The sequence below is a fragment of the Chiloscyllium punctatum genome, chromosome 15, assembly GCF_047496795.1.
Source record: "Chiloscyllium punctatum isolate Juve2018m chromosome 15, sChiPun1.3, whole genome shotgun sequence".
Taxonomy (NCBI): domain Eukaryota; kingdom Metazoa; phylum Chordata; class Chondrichthyes; order Orectolobiformes; family Hemiscylliidae; genus Chiloscyllium; species Chiloscyllium punctatum.
Genome location: NC_092753.1, coordinates 94,161,397 through 94,180,285, shown reverse-complemented (window position 1 = coordinate 94,180,285; position 18,889 = coordinate 94,161,397). Strand labels below are relative to the sequence as shown.

The 18,889-nt window shown below is 48.8% G+C and overlaps 1 protein-coding gene across 1 annotated transcript in view; it reads left to right on the top strand.

The window, feature by feature from the left end:
- Positions 1-10,466: 10,466 nt before the first annotated feature.
- LOC140486511 (arsenite methyltransferase) overlaps positions 10,467-18,889 on the top strand; it is a 53,972-nt gene continuing 45,549 nt past the window's right edge. The window contains exon 1 of the mRNA XM_072585759.1: positions 10,467-10,718. Within this exon, the coding sequence (XP_072441860.1) occupies positions 10,680-10,718 (39 nt within the window). The 5' untranslated portion in view covers positions 10,467-10,679. The remainder of the gene's footprint in view (positions 10,719-18,889) is intronic.

The window sequence follows — 18,889 nt, the reverse complement described above, 5'->3', positions numbered from 1 at the left end:
GCAAATGAAGGAAGGCTCTATCAGCAGAGATTGCTAAACCAAAAGGTTCCAATGAAAAGATAGCTGGCCTGAAATATTAACTCTGTTTCTCTCACTCCACAGATGCTGCCATACCTGCTCAGTATATCGTGCATTTTTTAACTGTTTCGGACTTCAGCACCTGCAGAGTTTAGCATTTTTGTTAGCGAGTTTAGAACAATGAGTGGAATTAGAATTAGAATTAGCTTTATTGTCACAAGCACATAGAAAGTTTAAGTGTCACTTCGTATGGCACCTAAATCAGTCAAGGTAACCGAGGTACAGATACTTAAGTACAGATTCTTTGATGTAAAATAGAAAAATTAAGAAACAAAATGTCCAGTAGAGGAATAAAATGGAAAAATAAAGAAATAAAAAGTACACAATAGACAATCCTTCCAGTTCAGTCAGCACAACTCCAGTCCACACCAGACCTCAACTCAAGACAGCGTAGGACCCTCGCGTCCAGCTCATACAGGGGCCTCACCTCCCAGTCCATACAGGGACCTCACCTCCAGCCCATACAGGGGCCTCACCTCCCAGCCCATACAGGAGCCTCACCTCCCAGTCCATACAGGGGCCTCACCTCCCAGTCCATACAGGAGCCTCACCTCCCAGACCATACAGGAGCCTCACCTCCCAGTCCATACAGGGACCTCACCTCCCAGTCCATACAGGGACCTCACCTCCAGTCCATACAGGAGCCTCACCTCCCAGCCCATACAGGGGCCTCACCTCCCAGTCCATACAGGGGCCTCACCTCCCAGTCCATACAGGGGCCTCACCTCCCAGTCCATACAGGAGCCTCACCTCCCAGTCCATACAGGGGCCCCACCTTCAGTCCATACAGGGGCCTCACCTCCCAGTCCATACAGGAGCCTCACCTCCCAGTCCATACAGGGGCCCCACCTTCAGTCCATACAGGGGCCTCACCTCCCAGTCCATACAGGAGCCTCACCTCCCAGTCCATACAGGGGCCTCACCTCCAGTCCATACAGGGGCCCCACCTCCCAGTCCATACAGGAGCCTCACCTCCCAGTCCATACAGGGACCTCACCTCCCAGTCCATACAGGGGCCCCACCTCCAGCCCATACAGGGGCCTCACCTCCCAGTCCATACAGGAGCCTCACCTCCCAGTCCATACAGGGGCCTCACCTCCCAGCCCATACAGGGGCCTCACCTCCAGCCCATACAGGGGCCTCACCTCCCAGTCCATACAGGGGCCTCACCTCCCAGCCCATACAGGGGCCTCACCTCCAGCCCATACAGGGGCCTCACCTCCCAGCCCATACAGGGGCCTCACCTCCCAGCCCATACAGGGGCCTCACCTCCAGCCCATACAGGGGCCTCACCTCCCAGCCCATACAGGGGCCTCACCTCCAGCCCATACAGGGGCCTCAACTCCCAGTCCATACAGGGGCCTCACCTCCCAGTCCATACAGGGGCCTCACCTCCCAGTCCATACAGGGGCCCCACCTCCCAGCCCATACAGGGGCCTCATCTCCCAGTCCATACAGGGGCCTCACCTCCCAGTCCATACAGGAGCCTCACCTCCCAGTCCATACAGGGGCCTCACCTCCCAGTCCATACAGGGACCTCACCTCCCACTCCATACAGGGGCCCCACCTTCAGTCCATACAGGAGCCTCTCCTCCAGTCCATACAGGGACCTCACCTCCCAGTCCATACAGGGGCCCCACCTTCAGTCCATACAGGGATCTCACCTCCCAGTCCATACAGGGGCCTCACCTCCCAGTCCATACAGGGGCCCCACCTTCAGTCCATACAGGGGCCTCACCTCCAGTCCATACAGGGGCCTCACCTCCAGTCCATATAGGCACCTCACCTCCCAGTCCATACAGGAGCCTCACCTCCCAGTCCATACAGGGGCCCCACCTTCAGTCCACACAGGGATCTCACCTCCCAGTCCATACAGGGGCCTCACCTCCCAGTCCATACAGGGGCCCCACCTTCAGTCCATACAGGGGCCTCACCTCCAGTCCATACAGGGGCCTCACCTCCAGTCCATATAGGCACCTCACCTCCCAGTCCATACAGGAGCCTCACCTCCCAGTCCATACAGGGGCCTCACCTCCCAGTCCATACAGGAGCCTCACCTCCCAGTCCATACAGGGGCCTCACCTCCCAGTCCATACAGGGGCCTCACCTCCCAGTCCATACAGGAGCCTCACCTCCCAGTCCATACAGGGGCCCCACCTCCCAGTCCATACAGGGGCCCCACCTCCCAGTCCATACAGGGGCCTCACCTCCCAGTCCATACAGGGGCCTCACCTCCCAGTCCATACAGGGGCCTCACCTCCCAGTCCATACAGGGGCCCCACCTCCCAGTCCATACAGGAGCCTCACCTCCAGCCCATACAGGGATCTCACCTCCCAGTCCATACAGGGGCCTCACCTCCCAGTCCATACAGGAGCCTCACCTCCCAGTCCATACAGGGGCCCCACCTCCCAGTCCATACAGGGACCTCACCTCCCACTCCATACAGGGGCCCCACCTTCAGTCCATACAGGAGCCTCTCCTCCATTCCATACAGGGACCTCACCTCCCAGTCCATACAGGGGCCCCACCTTCAGTCCATACAGGGATCTCACCTCCTAGTCCATACAGGGATCTCACCTCCCAGTCCATACAGGGATCTCACCTCCCAGTACATACAGGGGCCTCAGCTCCAGTCCATACAGGGGCCTCACCTCCCAGTCCATACAGGGATCTCACCTCCCAGTCCATACAGGGATCTCACCTCCCAGTCCATACAGGGGCCTCACCTCCCAGTCCATACAGGGGCCCCACCTCCCAGCCCATACAGGGGCCTCACCTCCCAGTCCATACAGGGATCTCACCTCCCAGTCCATACAGGGGCCTCACCTCCCAGTCCATACAGGAGCCTCACCTCCCAGTCCATACAGGGGCCTCACCTCCCAGTCCATACAGGAGCCTCACCTCCCAGTCCATACAGGGGCCTCACCTCCCAGTCCATACAGGGACCTCACCTCCCACTCCATACAGGGGCCCCACCTTCAGTCCATACAGGAGCCTCTCCTCCAGTCCATACAGGGACCTCACCTCCCAGTCCATACAGGGGCCCCACCTTCAGTCCATACAGGGATCTCACCTCCCAGTCCATACAGGGGCCTCACCTCCCAGTCCATACAGGGGCCCCACCTTCAGTCCATACAGGGGCCTCACCTCCCAGTCCATACAGGGGCCCCACCTTCAGTCCATACAGGGGCCTCACCTCCCAGTCCATACAGGGGCCCCAACTTCAGTCCATACAGGGGCCTCACCTCCCAGTCCATACAGGGGCCTCACCTCCAGTCCATACAGGGGCCTCACCTCCCAGTCCATACAGGAGCCTCACCTCCCAGTCCATATAGGCACCTCACCTCCAGCCCATACAGGGGCCTCACCTCCCAGTCCATACAGGAGCCTCACCTCCCAGTCCATACAGGGGCCTCACCTCCCAGTCCATACAGGGGCCTCACCTCCAGCCCATACTGGGGCCTCACCTCCCAGTCCATACAGGGGCCTCACCTCCAGTCCATACTGGGGCCCCACCTCCCAGTCCAAACAGGGGCCTCACCTCCAGCCCATACAGGGGCCTCACCTCCCAGTCCATACAGGGGCCTCACCTCCCAGTCCATACAGGAGCCTCACCTCCCAGTCCATACAGGGGCCTCACCTCCCAGTCCATACAGGGGCCTCACCTCCCAGTCCATACAGGGGCCTCACCTCCCAGTCCATACAGGAGCCTCACCTCCAGCCCATACAGGGATCTCACCTCCCAGTCCATACAGGGGCCTCACCTCCCAGCCCATACAGGGGCCTCACCTCCCAGTCCATACAGGAGCCCCACCTCCCACTCCATACAGGGGCCTCACCTCCCAGTCCATACAGGGGCCTCACCTCCCAGTCCATACAGGAGCCTCTCCTCCAGTCCATACAGGGACCTCACCTCCCAGTCCATACAGGGGCCCCACCTTCAGTCCATACTGGGGCCTCACCTCCCAGTCCATACAGGGGCCTCACCTCCAGCCCATACTGGGATCTCACCTCCCAGTCCATACAGGGGCCTCACCTCCCAGCCCATACAGGGGCCTCACCTCCCAGTCCATACAGGAGCCCCACCTCCCACTCCATACAGGGGCCTCACCTCCCAGTCCATACAGGGGCCTCACCTCCCAGTCCATACAGGAGCCTCTCCTCCAGTCCATACAGGGACCTCACCTCCCAGTCCATACAGGGGCCTCACCTCCAGCCCATACTGGGGCCTCACCTCCCAGTCCATACAGGGGCCTCACCTCCAGCCCATACTGGGGCCCCACCTCCCAGTCCAAACAGGGGCCTCACCTCCAGCCCATACAGGGGCCTCACCTCCCAGTCCATACAGGGGCCTCACCTCCCAGTCCATACAGGGATCTCACCTCCCAGTACATACAGGGGCCTCAGCTCCAGTCCATACAGGGGCCTCACCTCCCAGTCCATACAGGGATCTCACCTCCCAGTCCATACAGGGGTTTCACCTCCCAGTCCATACAGGGGTCTCACCTCCCAGTCCATACAGGGGCCTCACCTCCCAGTCCATACAGGGGCCTCACCTCCCAGTCCATACAGGGGCCTCACCTCCCAGTCCATACAGGGGTCTCACCTCCCAGTCCATACAGGGACCTCACCTCCCAGTCCATACAGGGGCCTCACCTCCCAGTCCATACAGGAGCCTCACCTCCCAGTCCATACAGGGGTCTCACCTCCCAGTCCATACAGGGGCCCCACCTCCCAGTCCATACAGGGACCTCACCTCCCAGTCCATACAGGGGCCCCACCTCCCAGTCCATACAGGGGCCTCACCTCCCAGTACATACAGGAGCCTCACCTCCCAGTCCATACAGGGGCCCCACCTCCCAGTCCATACAGGGGTCTCACCTCCCAGTCCATACTGGGGCCTCACCTCCCAGTCCATACAGGGACCTCACCTCCCAGTCCATACAGGGGCCTCACCTCCAGTCAATACAGAGCACTCATCTCTCGTCCATACTACGTGGGCCTTCCAGCCCATACAGAAGCCTCACCTCCAGTCCATACTGGAGCCTCATCTTTAGTCCAAACCATTTGTCTGCTGCTGACGGCCATGCGTCTCACCAGTCACCTTGCCACAGAGTCCCGCTGTGGTACCACTCTGGACCTCGAAGAGGCCGTGATGACACTGTCTGCCAGAGTTCTGCCAGGGCACACTAGCCACCTCATGGCCGATCGCCAAAGTCCAAAGCCACTGTCTCCATGGCCGAGCTCCCTCAAGAAGGTCAGTAGAGAAAATAAAAACCAGATACACTTAAAAAACGTGACAATAAAGAAAGAAAATTCTAATTCTAATTCAATCATGTCCCAAACCAAGCTTTTTCCTGTTTCTCATCAACGTATTCAGGGATCACAGAGTTAAAAATCACACAGAACCAGGTTATAGTCCAACAGGTTTATTCGGAAGCACTAGCTTCCTAGCACTGGCTGATGCTTCCAAATAAACCTGTTGGACTATAACCTGGTATTGTGTGATTTTAACTTTGTACACCCCAGTCCAACACTGGCACCTCTAAATCATATTCAAGGATGTTATAACATAGCCCTGGAGTAGGTAGGATTTGAACTCATGCCTCAGAGATAGGGACACAACCAGTCTGCAACAAGACCTCTCTGCTTCCCCTTTATTTGTGCTCAGCCAATCAGTACCCAGCACTTTTTTCGCTGAACTGAAAATGTGTTGCTGGAAAAGCGCAGCAGGTCAGGCAGCATCCAAGGAACAGGAGAATCGACGTTTCGGGCATCAGGCCTTCTTCAGGAATGTGGAAAGTGTGTCCAGCAGGCTAAGATAAAAGTTGGGGAGGATGGACTTGGGGGAGGGGCGTTGGGAATGCGATAGGTGGAGGGAGGTCAAGGTGAGGGTGAATAGGCCAGAGTGGGGTGGGGGCGGAGAGGTCAGGAAGAAGATTGCAGGTTAGGAAGGCGGTGCTGAGTTCGAGGGATTTGACTGAGACAAGGTGGGGGGAGGGGAAATGAGGAAACTGGTGAAATCTGAGTTCATCCCTTGTGGTTGGAGGGTTCCCAGGCGGAAGATGAGGTGCTCTTCCTCCAACCGTCGTGTTGCTATGGTCTAGCGATGGAGGAGTCCAAGGACCTGCATGTCCTTGGTGGAGTGGGAGGGGGAGTTGAAGTGTTGAGCCACGGGGCGGTTGGGTTGGTAGGTCCGGGTGTCCCAGAGGTGTTCTCTGAAACGTTCCGCAAGTAGGCGGCCTGTCTCCCCAATAAAGAGGAGGCCACATTGGGTTTCTCGGAACCTCAGTTAAGGGCAAGGCAATCTTAACAGTTTTTCCAGTAGAGATTTTGGAATGTAGCCAAGAATGAAAAAAGCCACAAATCATATTTTTAAAAACTGAAGACCTGTGCATCAATTTAAATAGACTAAGAGAAATTAAATGCTCAAGTACGAGGAGAATGGTTTCACATTTCTCAATGTTTGCCTCTATTTGCTGTGTAAGTACACAGCTCAAAAACCTATTATTATACCACGATAAATATCTCTCAGTACAGAGGCTGTGTCACTGGTAACTTGGTAACAATTGCCTTAAAGCAATGACAAAAGGCCCTTTACTACATGAGTAGGACTTTCAAAATCAGCTTCACTCAGTCTAACTCCAGGAACCATTTAACCCTGCCCACTCTCTGATTCCTTCAAGTTTCTTAACATATTAATTTGGACACAGACCACAACTCCTTCACCGTTCTGAGACGATTACCTGGGAATGTCTTACCCAATATCAACTCTCACACACGAACAATATACGTTCTTAGGATAGGCATTTACCAAGATGAGATTGAGCTACACGCCAAGTTACTTAGGCATATCAAGCCTTCTGCTTAGATCCTATCCCAAGACCTATCCCAAAAGTTAAATGAAGAGGGTTTCAGTCGGAGATGAGCTGAGAAAATGGTGGAGTTGGGTAGAGTAATGAGGATGGAAATAGGCATTCTTACTGATGGCATGAATATGCAGTTTAATTGAGGATTTAACCCTCATCACAGGGTTAAACATGACACCATGGCACTAAAGTTGTGAAATTCTCATGTGATTGTCTGTGTCAAAGGCTGCAGAGAGGTTGTGAAGGATGAGGGAAGAGTCCTTACCATTGGTGTGATGATTGGGACAGGTATGATAGGGCAATGTCAATGGGTTAACAATCCATAGGCTACAGGCAAATCCTTCTGGACAGATGTCTTCAAATCCTACCAGACAGCTAAATCAAATTATACAAAAATCAAATTATACATTTAGATGCTTAACAAATAGTTTAACAGTGATCACAAAGCCACTGTCCATTGTTGGTAAAGCACACCTTGATCATTGAGGCTGGCAATACCCCAGATGGCAGCCTTGTATGTTGGTACAAACCTTTATGGGTATTAATTGCAGCATCCTTCTGAGAATCCTCATCTGACATCAGTTGCAGGTACACATGACTCATAGGTGAAAGTGCATACTGCAGATGCTGAAGATTAAAGTCAAGATTAGAGTGGTGCTGGAAAACCACAGCAGGTCAGGCAGCATCTGAGGAGCAGGAAAATTGACATTTTGGGCAAAAGTCTTTCTTCAGGAATGAAGGGCTTTTCCAGCACCACTCTAATCTTGACACATGATTCATATCCAGCTTCAGGAAGGACAGCCACCAAACACACCCACCCCTCCCCCCACCCCCATCCCCCCAACCCCCAACCCACAGGATTTGCATATAAATCCTCCATGAAAGGGATTGGGTATTTATTGAACTATGACACACAATTTACTGTTTGTTTAAAACCCCTACAAAAGTAAACCAACGTGTTAGACTTCACAGTTGGTACGACCAGTGCGGCTCATTCCGCAAACTGGTCTCGTTAGATGACCCCTTCGTTTCCCAGTCTCTTGATTTCGGCCTTTAATATTGCCCATAAGACAAACGGCATTGAGCAGGCCTTACAGACTCAAGGGATTGCTTCCTGGTTGACTTGCCAGATAGCCTTATCTCCTTTGATAGCCCCTGGATCTTCCTGAAAATCTTTCAGCATTTAATTAGGACTTCACTCAGGCAGCCATTTCCGAATGGAAAATTGTTGAGCCAATCCAAGTGAATCTTTCTCAACCAATTTTGCCCCATCAAGCTTGGGCCCAAATTTTTTGCTACAATTGGTGGTAACGGAACCAGTTGCTTCTTGTAAGAGAGGGTAACTGAAGTTGTATACTTAATCTGTAGCAATTCCCTGGTGTAAGTTCTCAGTTTAGCCGAGGTCTTACACAAACTTAAGAGTTGGATTCCAGAGTGAATTTTGCTAAAGACAAGTTCTGCTATCACTGATACAGCCACTCCAGTGTCAACCTCCATTAGAACCAGGTGACCACTTAACGAGACATTTATTTTGATTGGTTCTGATTTGGATGTTGCAAAGCAATTCAACTGTATTAAAGCAGATGTAGGTGAGCTGTCCAAGGTATGCACCCTGTTAGATACTGCTGTGAGTTCTCAATAGACAATAGACAATAGGTACAGGAGTAGGCCATTCTGTCCTTTGAGCCTTCACCACCATTCAATATGATCATGGCTGATCATCCTCAATCAGTATCCTGTTCCTGCTTTATCTCCATAACCCTTGATTCCACTATCCTTGAGAGCTCTATCTAACTCTTTCTTAAACGAATCCAGAGACTGGGCCTCCACTGCCTTCTGGGGCAGAGCATTCCACAGACCCACCACTCTCTGGGTGAAGAAGTTTCTTCTCATCTTTGTCCTAAATGGCCTACCCCTTAGTTTTAATCTGTGGCCTCTGGTTCGGGACTCACCCATCAGCGGAAACATGTTTCCTGCCCCCAGAGTGTCCAATCCTTTCTCTTACTCTATTCAGGTCTAGGGGGACTCTTCTGCTTGAGTCTACATGCTGGCAGCAACTACATTAGCTTGCCAGTCTGGATCCTGAAGAAAATGTTAACCGTTTGTCTGAGGTTTGGCTTTGTTTTGGGGTTTTGCTTGAGTTGATCTAAACTGGCTCTGGTCAGGATATGACCTGGGTGAGACTGTGCAATTACCTCCATTCAAATGGCGTTCCCCAAGTTCAGTCCACTTCCATCGGGACACCGTGTGACTCATATGCTCCACTTGCCCCATTTTCGAATAATTAAGCCAGTTGTTTCAAATCCAGTTGGGCTTCAGCTATATGTGCTTTTGCATGGTTCCATCATTAAGCCCACCGACCAAACTATCTCTAAGAATCTCATTAAGGGTGAAACTAAAGCCACATGTCTTAACCTAGTCAGAAATCCTGACACAGATTCCCCTGGTTCTCGAATTGCTGAGTAAAAATGATAACATCTCAGAATTAGAGGAGCCTTGGAGTCATAATATTCCTTAACTATGTCCATCAACTGTTGAAATGTTTTAGTTTCTGGTACCTCGGGGAAAGTTAGGCTCCTATTAACTGAAGAAGCTGTGAGTCCACAAGATACCAGGGGAATTGCTCATTGTTTTTTGTTTTGTCCCAGTGTTATTATCCTGGAGAAAATAATGTATTTTTTCCACCTACTGGGCACAGATTTTGACGGCAGGATCAAATGAGTCAAGTTTCTGAAGTAACAGCATGATGCCACAAATGCTTACCCCCACTCAAAGACAATTATTCCGAGCAAATGTTTTCAGGAACTTTTTTTTGCTCTCGTTGCCACTCAAATAATTCCACAGAGACTGGTATCTCGTCACCAAGTTACCCTTTATTAACACATGAACAGTCCTTAGTACTGCCTCTTCAGAGCCAGCTCTCCAAGTGACTAGAACCTCTGACACTCCTGTTTATATCTGTCAACCAGGTCTCCCTGATTGAACCAGGCTAACAGCCCCAATCACGGAACTCATATTCTATGACCTCGTTCCAATCACTACACCAGTATTATTGCATTTTCATTAATTTTTCTGCGTTAACGTTGCAACTTTGATACTTAACCACTTCATTCAAATCAATTAATAAAGAGCACTTCCAGAATAAAAACATAGCATTCCAAAGGTGTAGTTAACCCCCTCACTGAAGTATAAAGTCCTTCAGTTCGCTGTTGCAAGGACAGCCTTTAGATGCAATCACTGAACACTTAGTAAAATATTCTTTACACTAACGCCGTCATCATATTACTACGTTCGCAAGATTTTCAAACTCTGTAATCGCAGCAATGCTTCAAATACAGGAATCTGATGTTTGCTGACAGTAACCAAATTCCAGACATGCCATTCAGTGCCTTTTGTCCAACACACTTGTCATTTAAATACGCTGTGCAAAAGTTTGTTTTCTTTTCTTGTAAACCTGCCCAGCAACCGGAAAGTCGTCAGGAATATTTGCGCATGAACTGACTGCTGGGAAGGCTAGCGTTTATTGTTCCTTCTAATTACTGTTGAAAAGCATACGTCGTACACCGCTCAGGTTTCAGTGCCACCCAGCTCAGTGCCCTTTGCCCCAGACGGTGTGTATCACCAGAGCAGAGACTGCTGTAAATCTCCCGCATTGAACCTTGCAATCAGGGTCTCTCAAAGGAGAGGATTTATTACTCATCTCTCGGCCTCAAGCTCTGACCTGCACAGACATGAGCCAAAAGGGCACCTCCATTCAGGATCAGCTTAAGGTAAGCGGATTGGGGCATTGCTCAAGCTGTTTATTTTCATTAGTAAGCACAAAGTGCACTGACTGGAAACATGAGCGAGTGGCAGCTGTATTAACATTATGCAGACTTCAGTGTTCATGATCAGGAGATGAAGCCACTTTAGGAAGAATGTTATTTCAATGCAATTGCCAAACTTGTTAGAGAAATAGTGGGGGACATTAAAGAGGTGTTTGAACATTGCTCAAGGAAGTTGCTAAGCGCCCCTGCTTCTTTTCTTTCCCTGGGTCCTAGCACTCCCCTGGGTCATAGGCAGGCCTACAAACACAAAAACACACACGCGCGCGCACATATACACACATATAGACATACACACACATACGTGCACCACATATAGGCACATGCTCACACACACATGCACACACACATGCACACATGCAGACACTTGCACATGTGCACACACAACACACAGACATGCACGCACATACACAAACACAGACTCACACACATACGTACACACACAATTAAGAACAGTAAGTTAATAAAATGCTGACACATGAGTGATGCTGTGATGTAAAGGTTAATTTATTATTGTAGATACAATAATCCAAGGCACTAGGTATGTAATATCACAAAACTCCCAGAATCACTGAGAGAGGATTGTGTCTAGAAGCTTCATGTAAAACCTAGTCCTGTGGCTAGGTATAAGTTACTATGCTCACTGTGAGGTAATGCTGACTGACAGCCAAGTCCTGTTGCAAAGTGATTATCCCTAATCCTGGACACAACAAAATGACAATCACAGCAAAATACAAGAACTAACATGGCAAGTTTCATGACTTTTCACAGGCCAGGCCACAGGAGTGGAGGGTTTGAGATTGTCCGAGCTGCAGGGTTGTAAGGTAAAGTCAGATTAGGTTTGTTCTTTGATTTATAGTCAGCTGTGACTCTGGGTCAGAGTCAAGAGTGTGGTGCTGGAAAAGCACAGCAGGTCAGGCAGCATCCGAGGAGCAGGGAAATTGACATTTAAGCATAAGCCCTTCATCTTGGTCAGTGGGAGTCTGTTGCATTATCACATTATTCTGTTGTATTTTTGGGGAGGCGATGATGTAGTGGTATTATCACTGAACTACTAATCCAGAGACTCAGGGAATCTTTTGGGGACATGGCTTTGAATCCCACCACAGCAGATGGTGAAATTTGAATTCAATCAAAAATCTGAAATTAAGAATCTAATATTGACCATGAATCCATCACTGAAGAGAAACGCATCTAGTTCATGAATGTTCTTTAGGGAAGGAAAATGCTATCCTTACCTGGTCTGGCCTACATGTGACTCCAGATCCACAGCAAAGTGGTTACTCTTAACTGCCCTATGGGCAATAAACGCTGGCCTAGCCAGTGACACCCATATCTGATGAATGAATTTTTTTTTAAATTGCTCCCAGTCTGGACAGGCAGACTATATTTCAGACTGTGAGAAAGCATCAAAGCATGCCATCCTGTATAAAAGGTACCCACTCCACCACCATTCCATTCTTATTTTGCTTTGTGAACTTCTCTCACTTTGTTCATCAAAAGGTTGACTGTGGGTACACATAAGGGGCCTAGTTATGTCTGTCCCATTGTGGGATATGTGGAACATTCCCTGGTCCAGTCCTACTCTGGCCTTCACCCACAACTCTTTCTCTGGTACATCAGTGACATCATTGGTGCTACTTGCTTTCCTCATTGGGATCAGAAAAGTTTATTGATTTTACTTCCAATTTCCACCCTGTTCTCACCTTTACCATCTCCGACTTGCCCCTTCCCTTCTTTGACATCAGTTTCCATTTCTGGGGATCGACTGACCACTAATATCCACTATAAATCCATCAACTCAGTTACCTGGACTATGCATGCTCACACTCTGCTCCCTGTAAAGACTCAATCCCATTCTCCTAGTTCCCCTGTCTCCATTGCATCTGTTTTGAAGATGCCTACTCTGACGAGGGAGCTCCAAAATGTTCACCTTCTTCCTCAACTGAAGATTCCCCGATACTGTTGCTGACAGGGCCATCAACTGGATCTGACCCATCTCCTGCACTCCGGCCCTCACCTCTTCTCTCCCCTCCCACAGCAGTCATCAGGTCCCCTCCCCCCCGTTCTCCCCTACCATCTCAACAGCATCCACAGTGGCCATTACCACCACCTCAAGTGGGATGCCACCACCAAACACACATTCCCTTCCCATCCCTTGTCAGCATTCAGGAAAGACCGTTCCCTTCAGAACACTCTGGTCCACTCCCTCCTTCACTCTCAACACTCCCCTCCACAGCCCCGCAGCACCTTCCCCTGCAATCACAACAGGCGTAACCCCCCCACCATTTACCTCCTCCCTCCTCAGTATCCACGGCACAGACCCACCTTCCAGGGGAAGCAGAACTTTACCTGCACTTCTCACAATCGAGTCTATCATATTCACTCCTCAACACTGGGCAAATGAAGCATAGACTGGGTGATCCTGAGCTTCCAGTTTCCTGCCTCTTTAACACCCCACACTGTTTCCTGGTCAACATCTCTGTCTCAGGTTTGCTGCAGGGCTCCAGCAAAGCTCAACGATCAACAGCAGCTTGGTGACCCTGCAGCCTCTTGGAGTCAACATCAAGTTCAATAATGTTCGGCTCAGATTCCATCCTTGTTCTCCACCCTAAACCCAGTCCTGTTATGACATGGGCTGCTTTAAGCACAGTCACCCATTCTTACCTGCTCCTTGGCCCATTATCATATCATGTAGAATCCCTACAGTGTGGCAACAGGCCATTTGACCCAACAAGTCCACACCGGCCCTCCGAAGAGTAACCCACCCAGACCCCTTCCCCTATTACTCTACATTTACCTCTGACTAATGCACCTAACCTACACATCCCTGAACACTATGGGCAATTTAGCAAGGTCAATCCACCTTATCTTGCACATCTTTGGACTGTGGGATGAAACTGGAGCACCCACAGGAAACCCGCACAGGTGTGGGACGAATGTGCAAACTCCACATAGACAGGTCCTTGGCGCTGTGAAGCAGCAGTGCTAACCACTGAGCCACTGTGCGGCCCATATATTCGCTCCTACTCTTAACTCTTATTATCACTCATTCATTTTTCTTATATCCTGACCTGCTGTCCATAATCTCCATGTCTACCTGACCCTTTCATATACCTCTCTCTCTCTGGGCTCCAACTCCATCTATCCATTCACCTCTCCACCCTCACCCCTACCTCCCCCAATCTCCACCAACCTTGTCTTCAGCATCATTACCACTTTTTATGAGTTGCTATCAGTCCTGATGAAGAGTCACTGGACTCAAAATGTTCACTCTGCTTTCTCTCCACAGTTGCTGCCAGACCTGCTGAGCTTTGCCAGGAATTTCTGATTTTGTTTCAGATCTCCAGCATCCACAGTCCTGATTCTTTCATTATTATCACTGTCGTTGCAATGACTGCATCTTTCTTCCACTTAGTCAATGAGAAGAGAACTGAAGCTTTGTATAAATCTGAGATCTGTTGTCACTAAACTTCAAGACATCTGTCTCAACAGTCAACTCAGTCCTCATGGTATATACTACTTGGGCAAATATAGGAAAACACTCAGACCTGACTATTCTGGCAGCGATATTTGATTTAAGAAAGGCCAAAGGCCAATGTCCAATAAGTCTGGAATGGGCAGATTGTCTTATGAGAAATTGTTGAACAGGACAGTTTTGTATCCATTTGAGTTTAATTGAACAATAGGTGACTTGATTGAAATATATAAGATTGCAAGGTGTTTTGGACTGGCGGGCTTTGGAAAGGATGTTCCTAGAATATAAAACAAGGAGACATTGCTTAAAAATAAAGAGTGCATTCACGGCAGAGATGAGGACAATTTATTTTCTCAGGTCGGGTATAAACCTGAAGAGGTTAGACAGACTGGGGTCATTTAGCTGAGAGCAGAGGAGACTGAGGGGAAATATGATTTAGATGGATAAAATTATGAGGGGCATAGAAACGTTTTCCCATGGTGGAGGGATTAATGTCTGCGGACATTGATTTAGAAGGGATATGAGGAAAGGCTTTGTTACCCAGAGGGTGGTGGGAATCAGGAACTCACTGCTTGGGAGGGTGCGAGAGGCAGAAACCCTCATCACATTGAAGATGCGCACTTGCAGTGCCAAGTCATGCAAGGGTATGGGCCAAGTGATGGACAATGGGATTAGAATATTCAGGTACATGATTAGATTAGATTAGATTAGATTACTTACAGTGTGGAAACAGGCCCTTCGGCCCAACAAGTCCACACCGACCCGCCGAAGTGCAACCCATCCATACCCCTATATTTACCCCTTCACCTAACATTACGGGCAACTTAGCATGGCCAATTCACCTGACCTGCACATCTTTGGACTGTGGGAGGAAACCGGAGCACCCGGAGGAAACCCACGCAGACACGGGGAGAATGTGCAAACTCCACACAGTCAGTCACCTGAGGCGGGAATTGAACCCAGGTCTCTGGCGCTGTGAGGCAGCAGTGCTAACCACTGTGCCACCGTGCCGCCCACGGTGCTTTTGGACCAGTGCAGAGACGAAGGGCCAAAAGGTCTCTCTCTGTGCTGTATCGCTCTATGATTCTCTTTGGAAATCTCTTTTTGTAAAGACAGTGAAAGCAGAGTCTTTGAATATGTTTAAGATAGAGGTAAATAGATTCTTCATGAGGAAAGGCGGGTGAAAGTTCATGAGGTTCTGCCCTGAAATTGTATGTCTGTGAGTGACCTTTGCACTTAGGAACTCTCATGCAGCTGCTCCCTCCTTCTCTCTTTATAACTTCAAACAGTCCCTCACAAGCTCATCATCAACTGTCAACTAAACCTTTCTCCCAACCTTTATCTCCAATGTCAGACCTGGTTATAATGAAGGGATAATCAGCAGCCCGTTGCTCCAACATGAGGTGTGGGTTTCGAAGCTCCATTCAGTGTTTGATAACACTGCCATCTCCCAGATTCAACCAACACTGGTCAACTACCCCATGGCATCGGGAGTTGAATGAGATTATTAACACTTCAATCATACTCCCCTTCTCGCTACCCTTCCTCACTTTCATTGTTGTTGCCTTGCCCCTATCGTTATGGATCAGGGAACATGCCCCTTAAAACAAGTCAAGAAGGAAGCCCAGAACCCAACTTTTCCTGTTGTTTTAAGCAGATGTGAGGTGAATATTCTAGGAGCACTACAGCTGGTCAAACCACTCGGTTTTAACCAAAACAGAATTTACTTCCACATGAACAAAAGAAAACTGCATTTAGAATAACATAACAATTTCAAAATCCAACCGACACAAAAATGCGACTTAACAAAGAGCTGTTCCAATTTCCTGTAAGGTCCTATAATACACCCCTTGGCAAAATTGTAAGTTCAAACACAAGTCCTTACAGAGAGAGATGTTAGAGAGCAGAGAGTCAGCCAGAAAGCCTTTAGTTGACTTAGTGAACCTTCTCCCCCAGCAGCTTTCTTCGATCTACAGCTTCAACGAGAACTAGCCACTCCCCTTTCATTGTACAACTGTTTTTAAAAAAATACTTTAAAACCTTTTCAGGTTGATATTTCCAGACATATCGGAACCTCTGCTTTTATGACCCCTTTTGAAAAATAAACAAGGAAAGCATAACCTTTTTAAAGGGGCAGCATCATCATACTATCGAGCAGTTCTTGTTAATGATCACTTAATTAGAGATACGAGTGGTTTGGTGATGGGAGAAAATATTTTTAAAAATTAACGTAAGACCATAAGTTAGAGGATCAGATAAGGCCATAGGGCCCATTGAGGCCTGCTCTGTTATTCCACTGTGGCTGATAGATTTTTCAACCCCATTCTCCTGCCTTCTTCCCATAACCATTGAACCCTTTAACAGGCAAGAACCTATCTATCTCTATCCTAAATACACTCAATGACTTGGCCTCCCCAAGTCTCTGTGGCAACCATAAGACCATAAGACCATAAGACATAGGAGTGGAAGTAAGGCCATTCGGCCCATCGAGTCCACTCCACCATTCAATCATGGTTGATGGGCACTTCAACTCCACTTACCCGCATTCTCCCCGTAGCCCTTAATTCCTTGAGTTCCACAGTTCCACAGATTCCCCACCCTCTGGCTGAAGAAATTCTTCAGTTTTAAAGGGCTAGCCCTTCACTCTGATGCTGTGCAATCAGATCCTAGTCTCTCCTACCAGTGGAAACATCTTCTCCATATCTTTTCTATCCAGGCCTCTCAGTATTCTGCACATTTTCATCTGATGTCCCCTTATCCTTCTAAATTCTATCGAGTAAAGTCCCAGAGTCCTTAACTTCTCCTCATACAACAAGACCTTCATTGCTGGAATCATTCATCTTACCCTCTACAACATCACTGCTTCCTTTCATGGAAACGGGGCCCAAAACTGCTTACAATATTCGAAATGCGGTCTGACCTGAGCCTTATACAGCCTCAGCAGTACATTTCTGCTTTTGTTTTCCACCTCCCTTGAAATGCCATGGAAGATATAAAATGTAGGGAAATAGATGGTGACATCTTGAAAAATGTCCATATTACAGAGAACGAAGCACTAGCTGTTTGAAACGCTTAAAAGTGGATAAATCTCCAGGACCTGATCAGGTGTACCCTAGAACGCTGTGGGAAGCTAGAAAAGTGATTGCTGGACCTCTAGCTGGAATATCTGTATCATCAACAGTCACAGATGAGGTGCCAGAAGACTGGAGGTTGGCTAACGTGGTGCCACTGTTTAAGAAGGGTGGTGAGGACAAGCCAGGGAACTGTAGACCAGTGAGCCTGATGTCAGTGGTGGGGAAGTTGTTGGTGGGAATCCTGGGAGACTGGATATACATGTATTTAGAAAGGCAAGGATTGATTAGGGATACTGGATTAGTGGTGCTGGAAGAGCACAGCAGTTCAGGCAGCAGATAGTCAACATGGCTTTGTGCATGGGAAATCATGTCTCGCAAACTTGACTGAGTTTTTTGAAGAAGTAACAAAGACGATTGATAAGGACAGAATGATAGATGTGATCTACATGGACTTCAGTAAGGCTTTCGACAAGATTCCCCATGGGAGACTGATCAGCAAGGTTAGATGTCACGGAATACAATGAGAACTATCCATTTGGATACAGAACTGGCTCAAAGGTGGAAGACAGAGGGTGGTAGTGGAGGGTTGTTTTGCAGACTGGAGGCCTGTGACCAGTGGAGTGCCACAAGGATCAGTGCTGGGTCCACTACTTTTCATCATTTATATAAATGACTTGGATGTGAGCAGAAGAGGTATCGTTAGTAAGTTTGCAGGTGACACCAGAATTGGAGGTGTAGTGGACAGCGAAGAAGGTTACCTCAGATTACAACAGGATCTTGATCAGATGGGCCAATGGGCTGAGAAGTAGCAGATGGAGTTTAATTCAGATAAATGTGAGGTGCTGCACTTTGGAAAAGCAAATCTTCACAGGACTTATACACTTAATGGTAAGGTCCTAGGGAGTGTTGTTGAACAAAGAGACCTTGGAGTGCAGGTTCATAGGTCCTTGAAAGTTGAGTCACAGGAAGATAAGATATTGAAGAAGGCGTTTGGTATGCTTTCCTTTATTGGTCAGAGTATTGAGTACAGGAGTTGGGAGGTCATGTTGTGGCTGTGCAGAACATTGGTTCGGCCACTGTTGGAATGTTGCATGCCAGTTCTGGTCTGCTTCCTATGAAAGATGTTGTGAAACTTGAAAGGGTTCAGAAAATATCTACAAGGATATTGCCAGTGTTGGAGTGTGTGAGCTATAGGGAGAGGTTGAATAGGCTGGGGCTGTTTTCCCTGGAGTGTCAGAGGCTGAGGTTTATAGAGGTTTATAAAATCATGAGGGGCATGGATAGGGTAAATAGACAAAGTCTTTTCCCTGGGTTGGGGGTTGTCCAGAACTAGAGGGCATAGGTTTAGGGTGAGAGGGGAAAGATATAAAAGAGACCTAAGGGGCAACATTTTCACTCAGAGGGTGGTACATGTATGGAATGAGTTGCCAGAAGTGGTGGAAGCTGGTACAATTGCAACATTTAAAAGGCATCTGGATGGGAATATGACATGGACAAGTTGGACTGAAGGGTCTGTTTCCGTGCTGTACATATCTATGACTCTATGACTCTATGAATGTTAATGT